Raw genomic sequence first — 18,976 nt, 5'->3', positions numbered from 1 at the left:
GGCGCAGCGGTGGAGCAGCACTGACCCGCAGCCGCAGCTGGAAGTTTGTTGTCAACTCTTCACTGAAACTTTTAGCCTTTGTCTCTCTTGCGCTGACATGACGAGCAGCGGCAGATCTCCGGCCTTCGACGGCATGTACTCCCACCTGATAGACGAGGACGGCGGATGCGAAGATCCACAGCGGCTGCAGCGGCGGCCAGATGTGGGACAAGGCGGTAAGAACCGACACCACAGAGACAGAGAAGAGCTCCAGCTGTGAGAGTCTGAGTCTCTCTCTGTTCCTCTCTAACTTCATGCTGCACATATATACTCACTTTACAGCTCTTGAGTCGATGTGGAGCCATCTGTGATAACATCTACTTTATCAGTGACATTAGTCAGGATTGTTGTCTGGAGGGAATTCATTTTAGAGTTTGGTGCAAACAGGAAAGAGAAAATATGTCCAGAAGACAAAGATATGAACAAAGATAAATAATGAAAGAAAGACAATAAAACACAACAACAAAAACAAGCATATATTGCAGGTTAAAATAATAGTTTACATAAATAAAAGACAACAAACATAAAATTGGAATACACTGTATTTAAGATGGGCAGAAAAATAATAATGCAAAACTAAGAGAATAAATAGATGCATAATCATCATCCTTTATTTGACTGATTGAAGGAAACAGATGGATTGTTTATCTTACTGATGAATCATTTTTTACGAGATCAAAGAAAGATCTCAGTTGGTTAAAGCTTATTATGGAAAAATCCCGTTACTCATTTTGTTCCAATTAATAATCAATAAATCGAAGATGACTGTTCTTATTAGTAGTAAAGTTAAAGTGCTACATTCATAGTTTGGGATCTCATGTACATACACCTGGAACTCACTACAGAGCTTTTAAAAGAAATGATTTTGTTGGTAGGTACCTCGGGGTCATTCTAGGTTTTTAATGTCTGACTTTTTAACTTTTTTCATTTATTGTCTTTTTTTTTCATTTGACGTCCTCTGTTTTTATCTTCTTGACATCGCTGTGAGTAAGTCAAGGCTTCACCCTCACTTAAAAATCTCCAGGTTTAAATGTAATAATAATGCGAGGAGGATTTCCTTTTGTCTGGACTAGAACTAAACCAATAAATGGGTCAATATTTGCTGATGTAAATGATTAATACAAGACACCAAAAGAGGTCAAGACAGAGCGCCATCCATGGCCCTGACATTAACACAAAACAAGACAATAATGATAAATTGAAGCCACTTTCCTCACTGCTCTGTTTTGTTAGATAATTACAGCTCATTTCAGATTTTCCCACGTCTCCCAGAATCTGGTTTGACGTGTTGTTTGATATTTACAAGTCTGAGCAGAGCAGAGGACATTTCTTGTGTGGCTAATAGTCTCCACCTTAAGAAAATCCACAGGCCATGAGCTTGCATTATTTCACTTTTTTTTTTCAAAACCACATGTTGATTTTTCCTTGTTCATGTTTCAGTTCCTTTTATGCAACAGCACAGACATGATGTGAATCCCTGACTGGACGGTTTCTGACAGCACTGTAGGTCGGAGGTCAATGCAACACAACTGTGTCTCTAGGTGTAAATTTAAGTGTAGGAGACTCTCTTAAATTTACAACTGTACTAATTTAAATACTCACTAAGTATTATGTTAATGATTAACTGGTCTGTGAAACGTCAAAAAAAGGGGGAATATGCATGTTATTATCTCTACAAGTCAAACATGACATCTTCAAATGCCTTGTTAACCGTGAACACATTCTGTCGACATTAAAGGGATAGTTCACCCAAAATTCAAATGTCCTCAGTCCTCATTATCTACTCACCCCAGGGACGTGCACATGACTATAGAGGGGCAGGGGCTCAACATCAGAAAAGGGCAGTATGTACAATTTTTTCAGGCCTTAATATCAAAATAAATAAATTAAAATAAATTACAGTTACTATTTAGTCGGTAGAGAAAGCCTGCACGCCTTCAGGACTGCAGTCAACACGCTGGACCAATTTCCCAACTTCCCGAAACAGAGTCATGACTTCTGTTTTTTGCAAAAAACCTTTGCCTTGTATTTTAAACCTGATGAAGGAACCTTGTTCTAAAAGTGAAAAATTGTGATTTTAACACATAAATGAAGCATTCTGGTGTACTCTGAGAAGAACATGAAGGGAACATTTGTTTCAGATAAAAAAAAAAAAACATTGAGTAGGCTAGGCCTATTGACTGAGGTTCCAAAAAAAAAAAACGAAACCGAATGCGTGCCCCCCCCCCCGTTCAGCAGCGAACACACACACCAACGTACATACACAATACTCACCCTCATGTCGACTAAGAGCTGTGAGAATTTTCAGAGTCCTCCGTGGCTTCTCTGAGTTACGGGGGGGGTCCACGCAGCAGTATTTGTCCATATAATGGTTGTGAATGGGTACCACTTTTCCTCGTCCAAAAAGACACACCAAAAAACATGCAAATACCTCCATGCTGTTCGTCTGTAATGTCCCTCTTGTATTGAAGCCCCAACATGAGAAATTGTTCCGCCGGTCAGTGCGAGCAGTGAACTGAGACACTGGGAGCTTCCGCTACAAACAAGCTTAAAATATACACTTATTTAATTTTTTTCGGAACAATTTCTCATGTCGGGGCTTCAATACAAGAGGGACATTACAGACGAGCAGTATGGAGGTATTTGGATGTTTTTTGGTGTGTCTTTTTGGACGAAGAAAAGTGGTATCCATTCACAACCATTATATGGACACATGAAGGAACGGAGGACTCTGAAACTTCTCCCAGCCCTTAGTCGACATGAGGGTGAGTAGATAATGAGTGAAATTTGAATTTTGGGTGAACTATCCCTTTAATAAACACATAAATACTCATCTTTACATGGATGAGACTGCACGTGCTTTATGGTATTTCTAAATGAAAAATGAATTATTTTACAGTTACCAATAATCAAAATAAGAATTAAATAGATATTCTGTCAATCATCTATTGTAATAGTTTAAATTGAAGTCTATAACGTGTTCCTTTAATAGTTTTGGTTACATGAGGCCTTTGCTGGTACTGTGATGATTTCACTTGTCCAGACCAACCAGAAGACATCCTGAAAAGAGAAGAGGAAACTTAATGATTTCATTATCTATTTAATTGATTATTGATGATCTGAATCACTAACCCTCCCCTTTGCCTTCCATCTCCAGCTCACCCGGTCCCTTCAGGCAGTCTGAGCTCCAGGCTGAGCAGCGCTGGGCCGTACCGCCTCGCCACCATCTGCCTGGCTGTGCTGTGCGGCATCCTGCTGATCTCCATCATCGCTGTCACCGCACGCAGTGAGTATACGCACAATGATTTCTGCTGTGTGAAATATTATACATTGTAACTGTAAATCAAAAATTAAACTTGAATTTGAACAATACCATCATGCATTATTAACAAGGAAACACTTGAAATGTAAATAAGATCAATATATATATGAATTACATAAAAAAAGGGAATACTTTCAGTATAAAATACAATAATTATAAAATATCCCGGCTGCAGAAATTGATACAGGGAACATCTTGATATTGGGAACATGAAAAGTTGAGTCTCTTCAGTTGCTTCACTGTGCACGACTTATCAAAGATCTATCAAAGGTGATTTATGTTGTTTAGACTTTCACATCAAAGGCTGTGGATGACTGCTGGATAATATTGTAAATACGTTCAATAAAGTGTCATCCACCCCGGAGACCACACACACACACACACACACACATAGAAGGAACACTGGTATGTGCAACACCAAAGCATAAAAGTGCCAGATGAACAGTTTCAGGCCAGAAAAGAGGATCCAGTGGTTTGAGTCTTGCAACACACGATGTATGGACCATCTGCGGTTTCCAATCAGTCTTCTCTCACTTATTTTCTTCAAACTACTGTATATGCAACACCTACCGGAACAGTTCATTCACTTGTCCATGTGTTCCTCCAGGTAAAAACACACCTCAGGGCGGCAGTGACGTGACCCCAGAGATTCAGAAGCAAAAGCAGGACGTGAACGTGTCGGCTCTGACGGCCACCATCAACAAGCTGCAGCAGGAGAAAACCCAGCTGCAGAAGGAGAAGGACGAGCTGCAGACCAAACTGGCCGCTACTAAAAGTACGCAGAACTTTATGTCTGTATACGAATGTGTGTGTGCTTTGACTGTGTTGGATTTAGATATAGGCTAGCTGTGAAATTCATCACAATGTAATTAGAATTGCAAAATGCCAATAAGTACAATATCCATAAAAACGTGTCACAACAATGGGTGGCTTTGGTAACAGCAAGTCGTATACTCAAGACATAAGGGGACATGTTGGTTAAATTTATCATTGCATATCATTGCAATATGATGTTTTCTGCAAGAGATACAAACAAGATTTTCCCGTTTACATTGTTTAATTTATGCATTATTTGTCTGTTTCAATTATCAAATTGATTTTATTTCTGCGTCGAATTAGAAAATCAAATTATTCCATCTTATGAGAAGTATAAGACTGCAAACCAACAGAGTTTTCATTATCACCGCAGGTTAATCTCTATGAAATGAAAATGTCAGAATTGTTCATTATTCCCTGATGAACATATTTAAACTGCCAAAAGGTGACGAAGGCATTCAGTTTAATGTCATAGAAAACTGATAAATATATACATTTAAGAAGCTAGTACCAATATTTTGCATTTTTATATTTAAAAAATTAATCAGTTGTCAAAATCTCAAATGAATTATCTCTGAATTAAAGCAGATATCAGTGGCACGGCCGTTTCGGCTAATGCTGTGTTCAAGGCAGGCTTTTGAAACCGTAAGTTACAGCTTCAAGTCACAACTACGACTTGGTAGCGTTCCAGGTAACCCGTAGCTCGTGTTTTTACCGTCCTGTTGTCTGTGAAAGTTCCCTATAACGGCCACTCGTAACTTCCGACCCGTGAACTCGTACCAGATCGAACTGGTATGACTTCACAGGAAGGAAAAACACAAAGTACGAGTTTCCTTGAACGCACCATGAGTTAGCAGCCCCCGCCCTTGTCAGGCATCAATTGGTCCTCGTGCTACGTCACCACATTCACGCGCATCCCTTGGCTGCACACACAGCCCTTCATGCCGTTCTCTCCCCTCATTGGATAACACTTGTATCCCACAAGGAAAATTTTCTCCTCGGGTTACAGCAGAGCAGAGTGACGGAGAGACTCGTGTTTAGGCTGAAATACTTCATGTAAGTGATTGCTGACGGAAAATAGGACTATTTAGGACTTATATTAACAAAAACATTCCACTGATATCTGCTTTAACTAATCAATGGTGCAATTCAAGTTTTCAAAGAAAAAAAAGAGTCTCCCAGGAAAGTAGCTGCACCAATTCCCTGGAGTTTATGAAAACACATATGCAGAACTGTTAGTTTTTCATCAATATAAACACCAAAAATGTGTTGTGCTGTTGTTCATTAGCTCCTGAGGTCCCTATCATCTGCCCCATTGACTGGCAGCTCTTTGGAAAAAGCTGTTACCTCATCTCCAGAGTGTCAAGGGACTGGTCGGAGGCTCAGGCATACTGCCAGAGGAATGGAGGTCACCTGGCCATCATCCACACGGCCGAGGAGCAGGTACAGTATATACATCATCACCGCAAGTTGATTTAGGGTGTGCTTTTATCTTTTAAAAATCAACACGCTGTGAACAAACAGAATAATACTACTTATAGGTAAAGCTCTGTTTCTTTGTCTTCAGGGTAAACCACAAAGATAGCACAGAACAGATAAGGAGCTATATTCTAAAGCTTCATTGCTAACATTGGCATCATCAGCTGTTAACTTGCCAGTCTAAAAGAAACGCTCAGTTTCGAAAAACTTCTATTTTGGTGGGAAAATGTCTGGTTTTGCTTTTATTTTTCTCACCTCTACACTAGCACACTAACCCGCTAGCGCTCGACTGTTACTGCACTTTTCCGATACCGAGGCAGTGTAGCTCCCAGGCTGTCCTGAAGACATAGTGTATTATAACCTTATATTGCAAATAGCCTATTACATTTTCAACAATTCCTATGCATTAGTGTTTTTAATTGTGATTAAATTCAAAATATTCTCAAAATATAAAATAGCTGGTCACTGTAGTTTTTTTTTTTAGCAAACATAATAAATAGCACATTTGCTTGAGACTATTTCCAGGAGTGGATTAAGTGCATTTGGTGCTGTATCTGAGGCAGTAGCATGACCTATTTGGTCAAAATAAACTGTAATTTGCAGGATAAAGATAATGAAGTTCACTTTGTTTAGAGCAGTGGTTCTCAACTGGTGGGTCGGGACCCAAAAGTGGGTCGCGGACCTGTTCTGGATGGGTCGCGGACAGCTGGGCAAAAAAAGTACATATGTAATGCGCATGTGATGTTGGATATGTCTTTTATTTTGAAATATAACCTATTTTGAAAGGCACACGACACTTGCACATATGCAGTTGTAATGGTCCTCCTCAGTTTATTATTATTTGCTCTGAATGCAAAGATATCAGTTTCTTATTAATGTGGCCTGAATGCAGTGAAAATACCTTGTTTTGTTTTGTGGGTCTTTATTTTGTGCAATTTGTTTTTTATTCACTTTTGTGAACATGCTCTGAATGCAGAGATGCATTAGAAGTCAAATATATCATTTTGTTGGTCTCCATTTTGTGCAGTTTGATATATTTTTATTCACTTACATGCAGTTGTCATGGTCCTCCTCAGTTTCATTCATGTGCTCTGAAATGCACTTTGCTCAATAAAGAGCAAAATTAGTTTTTAAAGGCTTTTTTTTTTTTTTTTAAATCTTGGTTTGAATTCTATAAAAGTGACCATGGGAAAATGTCGGTCCCAGAGTGAGACTAGTTGAGAACCCCTGGTTTAGAGGATGTGTGAGGTGTGTCATTTCCAGTTAAAAAAACTGGTGCAGGTCACACAACTGACTCAGGTTTTTGCAGAATTCTCCGGTATCATCATCCTCTCTTTTGAGAGAGAATTGGGATATTAATCATTGATCCAATGACGAAGACAAAAAAACAACCAGTGATAAGTGTGTGTAATGAATTCCCTTCCCCTCATTTCTCTCTCCATGTGTTTCCTCTCAGACGTTTCTGTGGAATCTCCTTCCCCGAGGCCACTGGAACTCCTACTGGTTTGGGATGACTGACGGTGACACCGAGGATGTGTGGAAATGGGTCGATGGCACAACAGTGGTCGGATTGTAAGTTCACTGCTTTCACAAGTCACCAACTTTCAGACAGAAATCTGTTCCTCTGAATCAGTCGGGCGGGGAGGGGTTAAAGACAGGATTTGGACATATTGTGGCTTAAAGGGATAGTTCAACATTTTGGCAAATTGGCCTAACCCTTGGCACCTTTAAAAACACAAGTTTACAAAGTGCCTCACAAAACAATATAGCAGCAGAGACAAGTCAGAAATGCCATAAAACCATAAGAGGTGGATAGAGCAACACAGGCAATACAAGAACCCAACAACAATTTGAGACCAGGACGACTCAAATTAGAGTGCAGGATACAGTTAAAAATAAATAAAAGTGGGGCATACATGATAAAAACAAATAAAATGAGATACAATAATATAATAATAAGAAGAAGAAGAAATGTTATTTATACAACACTTTTACAGCTCTCAAAGACGCTAAGACCAAATACAGAGGAAATAAAATACAAAAAAATACATAAGTGCTCACTGCAGTGCAGAGAGAAAAAAAGAAAAAGAAATGTACATAGAAGGACAAACAATGTGCAATAACTATGTATGTTTGTAATTACTGTATAAGAAAAGATGGGATAAAAGAGTTAAAACCAAAGAAAGTGTAACAAAGAGCATTTGAGTACAACTGTGAGATTAAATAGATCGTAGGATGACATCACATAAAAGCAAGTCTGTAAAAGAGGGTTTTAAGAAGTGATTTCATTACAGATTGTCTTTGGTACGACTTAGACAAACACACAGTCATAGATGCAAACTGAGTGACTGGCTGACCAGTGGACTTTAACATCTGGTAAATATTGATCTTTCACACAGGTTGTGACCTGGTATGGAAAAGTGGGGGGTAAATGAGGGGAATGAGCCATTGTAATTATACAGTCCACCAGTCCTGCCGTACTTCCTGTTTCACTGGAAAATTTTAGGAGAGCAGACGCCAAAATAGGAACTGAAGTTTGAGGACAAGAATGTAAAATTAAACTTCTTCAAAACCGAAGAAGGAACACGCCGTTGTGTTTGTGTTGTTTGGTTTGGTTGACTTTCCTATTTCCTCAGTTCCTCCCTATTTCCCCCAAGCCCGCTGTTAAGGTGGGGATGTGGGGGCGATATGTCAACATTTGGTCTTGTCCACAACAATATGCCTTCTCTTTAAAATGTAGATGATCTTCTCCTTCCATCTCTATTGTAACAAACCTGAAAATGTGCACATAACACAACCACTGGGAAATATGCAGCAGATCATCGACTTGTAACGTTAAAATACTGAATTTAACCATTTTTGGCAAAAACACCGAGGCCAGTGAGGTTTGTAATTTCTTATCCATGTTGCTCCGACCACTATTTGTCCAGTCTGATAAGACCCAATCAGAGGGTGAAGTGTAGCACAAGGGATGCATTTTATTCAACTTTATATCTTTTAACGGTAACACTTTACAATAAGGGTCCTTAATTAACGTTAGTTAGTATATTATTAAGCATTAATATATACACAAATGTGTTAATTAATGCTGAGTAATGCATACATAATGATAACTAATTACATTATTCAACTTGGGGACAACGGATGGAAATTAGCCTTTGGCTACACTCCGGCTTATTTTATTCCTAGTGAAGGAATGTTTTAGCATGCACTGTCCCTCCCAAATAAACTAATAATAATAAAAAAACTTTTATTATTACTTAATAATTTATTAACTAACTTTGAGTAGTAAACATTAATCAACAGCTTACTAATAGGCTACATTAATTAATGTGTTTCCTAATCCTATACAAAATACTGATTGTTAATATATCTGTAAACAGTTAATTAATGCTTAATAATGTACTAACTAACGTTAATTAAGGGACTCTTATTGTAAAGTGTTAGCCTTTTAACTGACATTTAACTGAAAAACACAATCAATTATGATGATAACGATAATGGATTAGCCTGTAGAGGATAATAAGTACAGAAACGTTATATAGGACAGAGTCACTAATGTGTTAAAGGTTCAGATTCCAGATGTGAGATAACAGCTGGAACGAGGCCAGGACCTGGTCTGACGTGGTTTCCCTGCAAAGAGCATGTTACTGCTGTTGTGCTGCTGCAGGGCAGTGCACTGCAGGTGACCCTGGACTCTGATGAAAAACAAATGTGTCAGAGCGAAAAGAGGGAACGGTGGAAAGAGCAGTTCCGCTTCGGTTCTGTAAAATTCATCTGGCATCTTTATCGTCTAGTTCGTCTCGGGCTCAGCTCAATATTTTGTCTTCTGAGTTTGATTTGCTGCATATTTTTCACCTCTGCATCAGTTTTTACTTCACTTGCCTCTGGGTTTGTTTGTTTTTTAACAATGTATGCAGCAGACAACACCTCCATTCCTTAGATACTCAAATGAGATTCAGGAGGAGATGCATGGTAATAACAGGATGGCCAGACCTGAGCCTCAAGGAGAAGAGATTGACATATTGCACAATGAAACTCAATATTTCCTATTATTTCCTTCCTGCCAAGTGCCAGTTCATCATATTTTCTAATAATCTTCTGATTTTTTTCTTCCTCATTTTGAAAACGTTTGGTGATGACTAACATTTTGTCATGCCTCTCAGGCCCACGCATTCCTTCCCTTCCTCTTTTCCTGCTGAGATATTTTGTGTCCTCATGTGGTTCTGACTTTGCTCCGCTCTCATGCATCTGAACGAGTCAGCATTTAATTGCAAAATTTAACTTTTTTATCCACTTTTCTGCTGTTCCCCAACAGTTGTGCATGTGCAGTATATTCAAACGTACATTGCTTTACACACTGATTTACTTGGCTCTGAATGTTGGTGCTGGATGTAGAGTATATAGCAAGAATTCGTCGTACTCCGGTATTGAGCATAGTTCTTGTTGATTCTGGACAGCAGGTCAAACTCAAGTGTTTAGTTTTCAGATGAAAACCGTACCATACCGTAGACTAAACCAAATTCTTCCCCCCTCTCTCTCTCTCTCTCTCTCTCTTCTTCCTGATTTTTAGTTTCTGGGAGGATGGTGAGCCCAACAACCACATCAACGAGGACTGCGGCTACATTGTGAAAACCAGAGTGTTGACACGAGTGGCAATAAAGAGCTGGTACGATGCCCCCTGCTCAATGAACTTACCCTTCATCTGTGAGAAGGAAATGGATAACAGTGCCCGCGCCACCACAGTCGCCTCTCAATGAGACATCTCCCCATCATGCAAGTTTTTACACAATCTGATGCATGAGTGGCTGATATTAGTACAAGTACAATTTGCTTAATCTACTTTTGACGCTTTGATACTTCTTTTTTTGCCTCTAATGCAACATACAAGCTGCACTATCATCCTGGTGAAGGTCTTTGGGGCTGTATGCAGAAGCCTAGCCCTTAAAGGTCCCCCCATGTTTTGTTTTGTTGTATTTTTATTAAAGAGTTGGTCCATTAGAAGATCTGATTGTGGTTTTAAAACTATCTCAGTGTAGTTTTCCATCTCCTTTCTCAGGCTTGAACAACAGTTCAGTGTCAGCCAATCAGAGGAGAAGAGGCTCTAAACCTCTCTTCTGATGGCTGAGTTTACTAATAAAAATATAGCAGAGTTCAGGTAAAACACTCTGAGAAGTTCAACACAGTTTAGTTACAGAAGTCCTACATGGCAGGTTTTAAGGCTCAGTCTCTAAATATACGCTGTGTGTATTTCTGTGGACTGAGGCTTTGATACTTTTACAGTATTACTATAGAACCTATAGCCCTGATTTACAACCAAAGAATCACATGTACATCTACCTCTAGACAATATGGGACTTGTAATGAAATAAAAATTAACACATTCATTCAAATGCCTTTAAAGAACCCTTCACTTTATTGGGTCTTTCCTATTTTTCTACTGATAAAAACTCCTTACCGGAGGGTTAGTGGCTGCACTTGGTTTACTACAAATCTTGCTTATAATCCTCCTTGTAAAGTATCCATCCTTGTTGGACGACGTTACAACATATTTGTGCCTTAAAGCACATGAATGATTTATTTTTATGTGTTTGTGTTACACACTTTATAGAGCAGGGATTCAAGATGATGATTAAAATTACCTGTCAATGTATTTTTATGTTTTGCAGATTATATGTGATTTTTAGTAATGAATAATGTTTGATTTACATGAAAGAAGTGGCATGATGGTACAGTAAATACTGTTTGTGAGAGTATGATATGATTGACCTAATGTGTAATGACCTCTGTAAAAATCATTCAATGCAAATTTGTTTGGTCCTAATTAATCAAATATGTGTGATTGTAGAAATGTGTTCACTTGTAAATAAACAATAAAAAATATTTTTGTATCTTATTGCTTTAACATCCTCGACCTGTTTGTAAAAGTATTTCATCTGATTTAATCAGGATTTTGAAAATGGATGCGATGAGTCATTATAACATATTATGCTGCCCCCGAGTGGCCAAAAAAAAAATTCAACACTGCAGCTTTAAACATGATTAGATCTCTAGTGACGCAACAGAAGAAAGAAAAACATATTCATCATCCACTTTCTCCTTCTCTTTCTTTCTCTCACTTCTCACATTTATTTTAGGTTCTCATTTCTCTAACAGTCTATTTACACAGTACAATCCAAACTTTTATTAACCTCAACACCTCAGCTGTTGTCTCTGTGTGTTCAGCCAAATGGGACAAAGGACTTTTGCTGGTGAATGTATGGTCATGTTGTGCGTTTTTTGTTTTTTTTGTCATGTGACCGACATTCTTATGGTTTGTTATAAATCTTTCATTTTGTTTGTACAAAAAACTGTATATATATGGAAGGAAAATGCTGCCAGCAATTGATTAAGTATAACTTGAATTGCGAAATAACTTAAAATTGTGAAATGAGTCCAAACTGGATTAACTCGAACTTGTTTTTTCTTTCTGCAATGGAGGAACCATGTGTCCCTGTCCCAATCTTGTATATACTTTTCTGTGCATTGAGAGACAATAAATAACCAAACATCCAAAAATATCTGACATTATAGGGTCATTGTAATGTCTCCTGATTCGGTTGTTGGTGTTGTGTTTGTTTTTGTTGTTTCCCAGCAGGTGGCACTAGTCACACAAACAACACAATAATGGGAGCAACACAGGAGTTGCTGAGTAAATTACTCTGCGTTTACATTTATTACTGAATAACAGGCTAAAATCAATATCTGAGACAAGAGATAAAATATCAGGAAATTTTCTACAATACAAAGAAAAAAACATTTCACATAACATTCAAATAGGATTAATTGCAATATACATCCTGAGTAATTAATTCAGGATCAATATTGCAAGTAAAGCAACATAATCAATTCGATCTCAGATAAATATAAATACATTTATGTTCACGAAATGAACTGTTTGATGTTTGACAATATATTTTGCAGAATAGACAGGTTTCTGCAGGAATAGCCCTTTAACTTTTCGATTCAATTTTCCTGGTGTAAATTTCTGCTTTTCTGTTTTGTCTTTATGAACCATAAAGCTTTAGTTTTTTTCATTTAAAAGGGGCAATAATGTAAATAATCTATCACCTCTTCCTCTCTGAGCTGACAGACCTACATTCAGTCTTCCATGTCATTGTGTCCACTTCCTGTCTTGTCGTGTCAAAGTGGGCTAAGAGCTTCCCTGAGTGAAGAAACCAAAGGTGGAGGTGGGTTTGTTCAGTTTATTTCTCCTGCCTCCCTCCTGAGCTCGTTACCACAGGGAGTTATCAGGAAGTCAGCTAGCCCTCTTCTGTCACAGTTCATTAGCCCGGATTACAGGCCGCAAGAATTAGAAGAATAATGTCCAATCAGCAAATCAAGCAATGAACCAATGAGTTGTGAAGAAATATTTGAGTTTTCAGTGTTGGGAACTCTAAATGAAGCTTTACAGAGACTGAAAATGTCTGTGAAAACACTGTGAGGCACTAACACAACATTTTTCTATAAAAGTGAAGAAACATTATTCTTCTGTCCCTTTTTTTCTTATTTTTTCCATCAAAGCTGGGACAAGCTTGGAGTTTCTCATCAAAGACGAATGAAGTCATGCTTAGCTCAGTATTAAAGTTTGTTCACAGATTAAATTTATTTTCCATTTAATGATAAACGGTAAAAGAAAAACTAAAAGTAAAGAAAGTCTAAGGTAGACCACTGGTTGGGAAGAAACTCATCCACTGTATCTGTAAAATATGACTCACAGTTTAATACTACACATCCCAGAATCCTAAATGAATAAGCTGTGATGATGTAAAAAAATATATATTGGACAAATCCGTCGACAGTTAATAACCATGCCTGGACTTTTTGAGCTACAGCAGCTCTCGCTTAAAGAAAAATGTAATAAATAGCTCAGATGTTGTTCTGAATTTCTCCTTTTTTATTTATGATCCCACTGCAAACCTTTCTTTTTTTAAAATAGTTCTGGAAACAATTATGTCGTCGCTGCTCACAGCTAATTCTGAACCACAGTTAGGCGACCTCTAGTGGCCGTAGTGGTTATGAAAGGAGCAGAGGACAATGGATGATGGCTCCTCAACTTTGATTCTGTTTATCATTATACCTATGACAACAAATGTCCATCACACCTGAAGCCTGTACTGTACTGGTTTTAGTATTATCTTTACCATTATAATGAAGGTCACTGTCATGCTCCTAGGTACAGTCAGTCCTGGTGGTCGTAGTCCAGGGTTCAAAGATGTCTTAGGTCTTAGTAATTAGAAAATCATGAAATAGTGGAGAAAAACAGCAACATGGGCAGAAACGTACATAGATGGGTCAGGTCCTGACAAAGTGAAGACAGGTCATATCATTTTAATTGCTAATAGCTCATTAGAAATAATTAGATTCATCCTTAAAATTATGCAAGTTGAGTTGGTGCTTAAAAAGATGTGAGTGAGAGGAGTTTCTGAACTGCTGAGCTTCCACATTTCCCTAACTTAGTTAAAAATCAAATGTATTAAAGAATATTCTAGAAAACAAAAATAATATTATCTGAAATTTTAAAGGGATACTTCAACATTTTGGCAAATTGGCCCATTGCCATAATCCCAATAGTCATAGCAGTAGGTTCGTTACCTTTAATTGTCGGTGCAAGCTATTTTTAGAACGGCGGAGCAGAGCCGTGAGCTGCTCAGAGCTACGGAGGCTCATGGGTTTTCTTGGTTTCCCTCATCAAACTCATCAAATACACAATCCAACAACTCCAAAACGCTCTGGAGGACAAGTTGTGACCTGCACATTCACCACGCTATGAGATAATAACAGAACGTTACCAGACAGAGTTGTTTTAGAGGGAAATTCAGAGACTGCTTGATGAAAAACTGTCCCTGAGGGCAACGAGCATCAGTGGTTTTGCATGAATTTACCTCTAAAATATTATCTCATAGCGTGGTGAATGTACACCAGAGCATTGTGGAGTTGTTGGATTGTGTATTTGATGAGTTTGATGAGGGAAACCAAGAAATCCCATTAGCCTCCGTAGCGTAGCTCTGAGCAGCTCACTGCTCTGCTCCACCGTTCTAAAAACAGCTTGCACCGACAAATAAAGGTAACAAACCTACTATATACCTATGCTATGACTATAGGGATTATGGCAATGGGCCAATTTGCCAAAATGTTGAACTATCCCTTTAACTATATTTTTTGACATATTTTTCACAGTATATAGCCTACTGTACATATTGTATCACCAAAGGTCTTCAGGTGGTTTAGAAGTTGCAGTATTATATTAGTAAAATGTTATTGTTAAGCACCTTGTAACTTTATTTTGAAAGGTGCTCTGTTATTATTATTATTATTATTATTATTAAAATGAGCCTTTAGACCGGTTGTATTTACTTGATTTTATTTGTTGAGCTTCGGTGTCACAGAGTTTAATAAACTGGAGCAGGTGAGGAGGGGGCTGCCCTTGTTCATAATGGACCCTGCAGGTATCAAACCTGTGTGTGTGTGTGTCTGTGTGTGTGTCTGACTTATGGATGACACACACACACACCAGGTCAGAGCGGGCTGCGTAACACTGATGCGACTGTATGATGTCACCAGGCCTGAGCCCAAAAAACCTGCTGCTAAAAAAAGCCGCAGCCTGGGGAGAGGCTTAATCTGAGAGGGGGGGGGGGGCATCAAACATCACCGATGATCTCAGCGTGCGCCCGTGGTGCAAGACTGACGGCAAGAGGTGGATAAGCAGGATATTGAACCAATGACGATAAGACCCGAGAGAGGGGGAGAGGAGGGAGAGGAGGGGAGGGGTAGTAGGGCTGCGCTGTAGTAACTGAGAGAGGAGGTAAACATTTCCCTTGAAGTGTTTTAGCATCTTAAGCAGACAAACAGCCAATTGGCACCGCGACAATAGGAGACAGTTAAGCTCATCTAACGATCTCAGTTCGGTGTCCTGATGTGCACAGAGAAGACAGAGAAGTGCAAAGAACTCCACCTTAAATCTTCTCACGTCTGCGATTCGTTCAGCAAATGTCGTCACACTCAAGGTGCATGTGGAAAAAATAACTGCGTATGTTTCTATCCTCTGTTTTTAGGGGCGACACGGTGTCGGTTTTAATTAAAGGTCAGACTTAAGATAAACTTCCACCTTTGGTACTGTAATCACCTACATCCATGTTTTAGTATCACCTGTGTTGTTTCTCTGTTTGTCTTGGGCTGCAGTGCACTGAGATGTCAGTTACAAGCTACAACATTATCAAATAAAAAGATGCTAACCTTTTTACCTCCTTTTAACGTGGAGGAAGCAGCAACGCCTGACTCTGATTTCTCAGTGAGGAAGTGAATGTAATGCACTTTGATTTTCACTTTTTATGTGGGAAAACCAAACAGAGCATTTTGAAAAATGTCAAAGGTCAAAGGTCAAGCCACAGTTGTTTATCAATGGAAATTGTACTAACAAAGATAAAGGATTTAGTCTCTTCTCTCTTCTCCAGTCTCAAGCAGCTTGAGATACCCTCTGTTGTTCATTGGCACTAAACCAACTAAAGTTATTAATCAAACAGAGATGCATACGATTGATAAAGGAAGATAAGATAAATGAGTAAACAAACCAAGACCAAGAGACACCATGTGGATAGATAATAAAGGGAAACCAATTTAAATCAAATAAATAACACTGAATTTTAATGAAGCTTAGTGGGATTTGCAAGTTCAAGTTTAGAAGTAATCTGTTATCTAAATCAACTTAACCAAAATAACAAACTTTTACAGCCAAGTTAAAAACATGGCTTGCCAACAATTACACCTGCACCCACTAACATATGGCTGTGTGTTATTTGAGTCATGATCATGGATGCTGCCTGTCTACAGTACGTGATGTCTGTCTGCACTCCTGAATGTGATTGTATGTGCTGATGTGTGATTATATTATGTGCTGCTTTTGTATGTTTTGATTATATGTGTTGTCTCTGCATGATTGTACTGATTTTTCACTGTTCTCTCTTATCTTCATTCATTGCTTTATCTTGTCTCCTATAGCTGTCCTAACGCTCTCTTTTTAATCAATGTGCTATAATATATTGTTTTTGTTTTATATTTTGTTTTTTAGGGTGCCTATTGTCATCTGACTACAGCAGGATATTAGCCATGTTGGCTAAAGCTGCCCTTTTTACTGTTATTGATACAGTTGATTAATTGGGATTGTCTTCGACATAATAAACTAATAAACTAAACTAAACTAACTATTTTTACTTAAAAATACCTGTTATTTTTATATTTTTAGGTTGAAATAATGTACTACTACTACTACTGTGCTTTCTGCTTCTTTCTTTTCTAATAACTGCGCGGCGTGAGGAGATCTGAGTCGACTTTTGTGTTTTTACCCTTTAGACAGGAACGCGACAGTGGAGCGTTTTTAAGATTTCCACTTTGGAGGGTGTTTTCACTTTTTTGCGTTTTTAAACCCCCAAAACACCATCGCCACCTAAACAAAAGGCACATCCGATAAAATATTTAGTTGTGTAAACAGGGCCTAACCCTTTCCTCGGCTTCCTCTTCTCTAGCACCAACTAACTTGAGCCATGTCCTCTTTCACTACATCCATAAATCTCCTATAGGCCTTCTACCGATATATTCACTGTCTCTCTTCAGCTCATCCATACCATCTCAGTCTGGCTTCATCTCCAAAACATCTAACATGCGCTACAACATCACTGATCTCACCACCACCTTCCCTTTCATTCTTGCTGATACTCTCTTATCACACCTGACACTTTTCTCCACCTGTTCCACCCTGCTAGAGTAGAGTAGAGTAGAGTAGAGTAGAGAATACTTTATTCATCATAGGAGGGAAATTCAAATTAGTCCAGTAGCTCACACGACAATGACACAAAAAAGAAAGAAAGATGGAGCAGGGGCGCCGGATGGAGCAGGACCTCTGGATGGAGCAGGGCCGCCAGGTGGAGCAGGTGCACACTGCTTGCACACACTCTGTTGAATACTCCTGATATGATATCAGAGAAATACTACGTTAAAAAAAGAAAAAGCACATATTATATACAGTGTTGAATGTGAAGAGGAGGCAGGAGCTCAGTACCAAACTCCGCCCCTAGAGAGAGAAAACCAGGAAAATCTGCTCACAGGCCACAGGTCAGTGAAGGGGGGTAAAACCAGATCACCTGTCCATCTTTGTGTCGTGTCTCGACCCAACAACCTTCTTTCCTCCTCACTTTCTGCTCCCTCTGCTTCATCTGACCTCTTGTTTTTCCACCTGTTCACACCAACACTGTGATTGGATCTTATCTTTAGAGGCTGCAGGAAGTCACATCGCCTCCGTCTGTTTTAAATTCAGAGTTGTTTATTGAGCTGTAAACATTTTGAGGCATAACTCCGGCGTTTGACTCTTCATTCCTTGCCTTCGCTGTGTGTCAGGTGTGACGCACGTTTAGCCTGACCTGCTCTAATTCCCTAACGAGATTGCCTCCCCCTTCGCCCCTCCCTCCCGGATATCCCATTAGACCCTGATTAACCGGGCTCAGCTCATTAGCTCTGACAAACCAATTCACCCCTGTCCACCTCCGCCCCAGACTCTCCTGCATCCTCATCATGAACAAAGATACCAGGAAACCGAGGGGTCGCCATGTCCCTTCACTACACACACACGTGTCCCCTAATACAGTAATAAACGATATGTGTGAACAGTTTCAGTGTCTCTTCACTTCACTCTCTTCACTTTTGATTTGTTTTCGCACCTCAAACTCATTAATCTGCCTAGTTAGAGAAAAAAACAAGAGTTTATTCTTTCATATACAGTAAAGTTCATGGATCATGAGTCGGTTTCCTTCCTCTGGCGCCGACTTCTTGTGCAATAGGTGAAATCTCTCTCTCTGTAAACTTCCCCAAACTTTTCCCTCCTCGTCCATATTCTCACATTTCATCTCCACCTGTTCCCCTTTCCCTCCTTCTCTTTCTCTCTCTGCCTTGTTCTTTCCTTTCTTCACCTGCTCTTGTCTTCTGACCTCATGACCTCATTTTCTGCCACCAATCGGTTTACCCACCACCTCTCGCCATGCTCCCTCTCTCTCTCCCTCTCCCTCTCCCTCTCTCTCGATCTCTCTCCTTCCCTCTCTATTTCCATCTTTGAGCTTTATCCCTTCATCCCTTATCTCCTTCATCCCCTCCAATCCTCATCTGTTCTTCACTGTTGGAGGAAGGGAGAGAGAAAGAGAGAGTTTTTCACAAGTAAGCTGATAGCAGTCTGCCGGGGGAGAGCGTCGGAGGAGCCAGTGAGCCGGTCGTTGTGCACGCTGGGACTGTTGTGAC

The 18,976-nt window shown here is 39.2% G+C and overlaps 1 protein-coding gene across 1 annotated transcript; it reads left to right on the top strand.

Moving 5' to 3' along the window:
• LOC146978133 (C-type lectin domain family 4 member E-like) lies at positions 1–11,539 on the top strand. The gene is made up of 6 exons (XM_085790865.1): positions 1–215; positions 3,197–3,325; positions 3,969–4,136; positions 5,466–5,620; positions 7,113–7,228; positions 10,230–11,539. Exons 1-6 carry the CDS (start codon positions 98–100, stop codon positions 10,414–10,416), a joined length of 873 nt encoding a protein of 290 aa, XP_085646991.1. The 5' UTR covers positions 1–97; the 3' UTR covers positions 10,417–11,539.
• The last annotated feature ends 7,437 nt before the right edge of the window (positions 11,540–18,976 follow it).

This window comes from Trachurus japonicus, chromosome 11, assembly GCF_045865225.1.
Source record: "Trachurus japonicus isolate A0001 chromosome 11, Traja_1.0".
Lineage (NCBI taxonomy): Eukaryota > Metazoa > Chordata > Actinopteri > Carangiformes > Carangidae > Trachurus > Trachurus japonicus.
The sequence above is the reverse complement of the archived record's forward strand: the minus strand, read 5'-3'. Positions and strand labels throughout refer to the sequence as shown.

Excerpts from the sequence above, each read along its gene's own strand:
- LOC146978133 (XM_085790865.1), top strand. The coding sequence starts at position 98 with ATGACGAGCAGCGGCAGATCTCCGGCCTTCGACGGCATGTACTCCCAC. Across the intron at positions 4,137-5,465 it reads CAAACTGGCCGCTACTAAAA|CTCCTGAGGTCCCTATCATC; the intron begins GTACGCAGAACT and ends GTTGTTCATTAG. Across the intron at positions 5,621-7,112 it reads TCCACACGGCCGAGGAGCAG|ACGTTTCTGTGGAATCTCCT; the intron begins GTACAGTATATA and ends GTTTCCTCTCAG.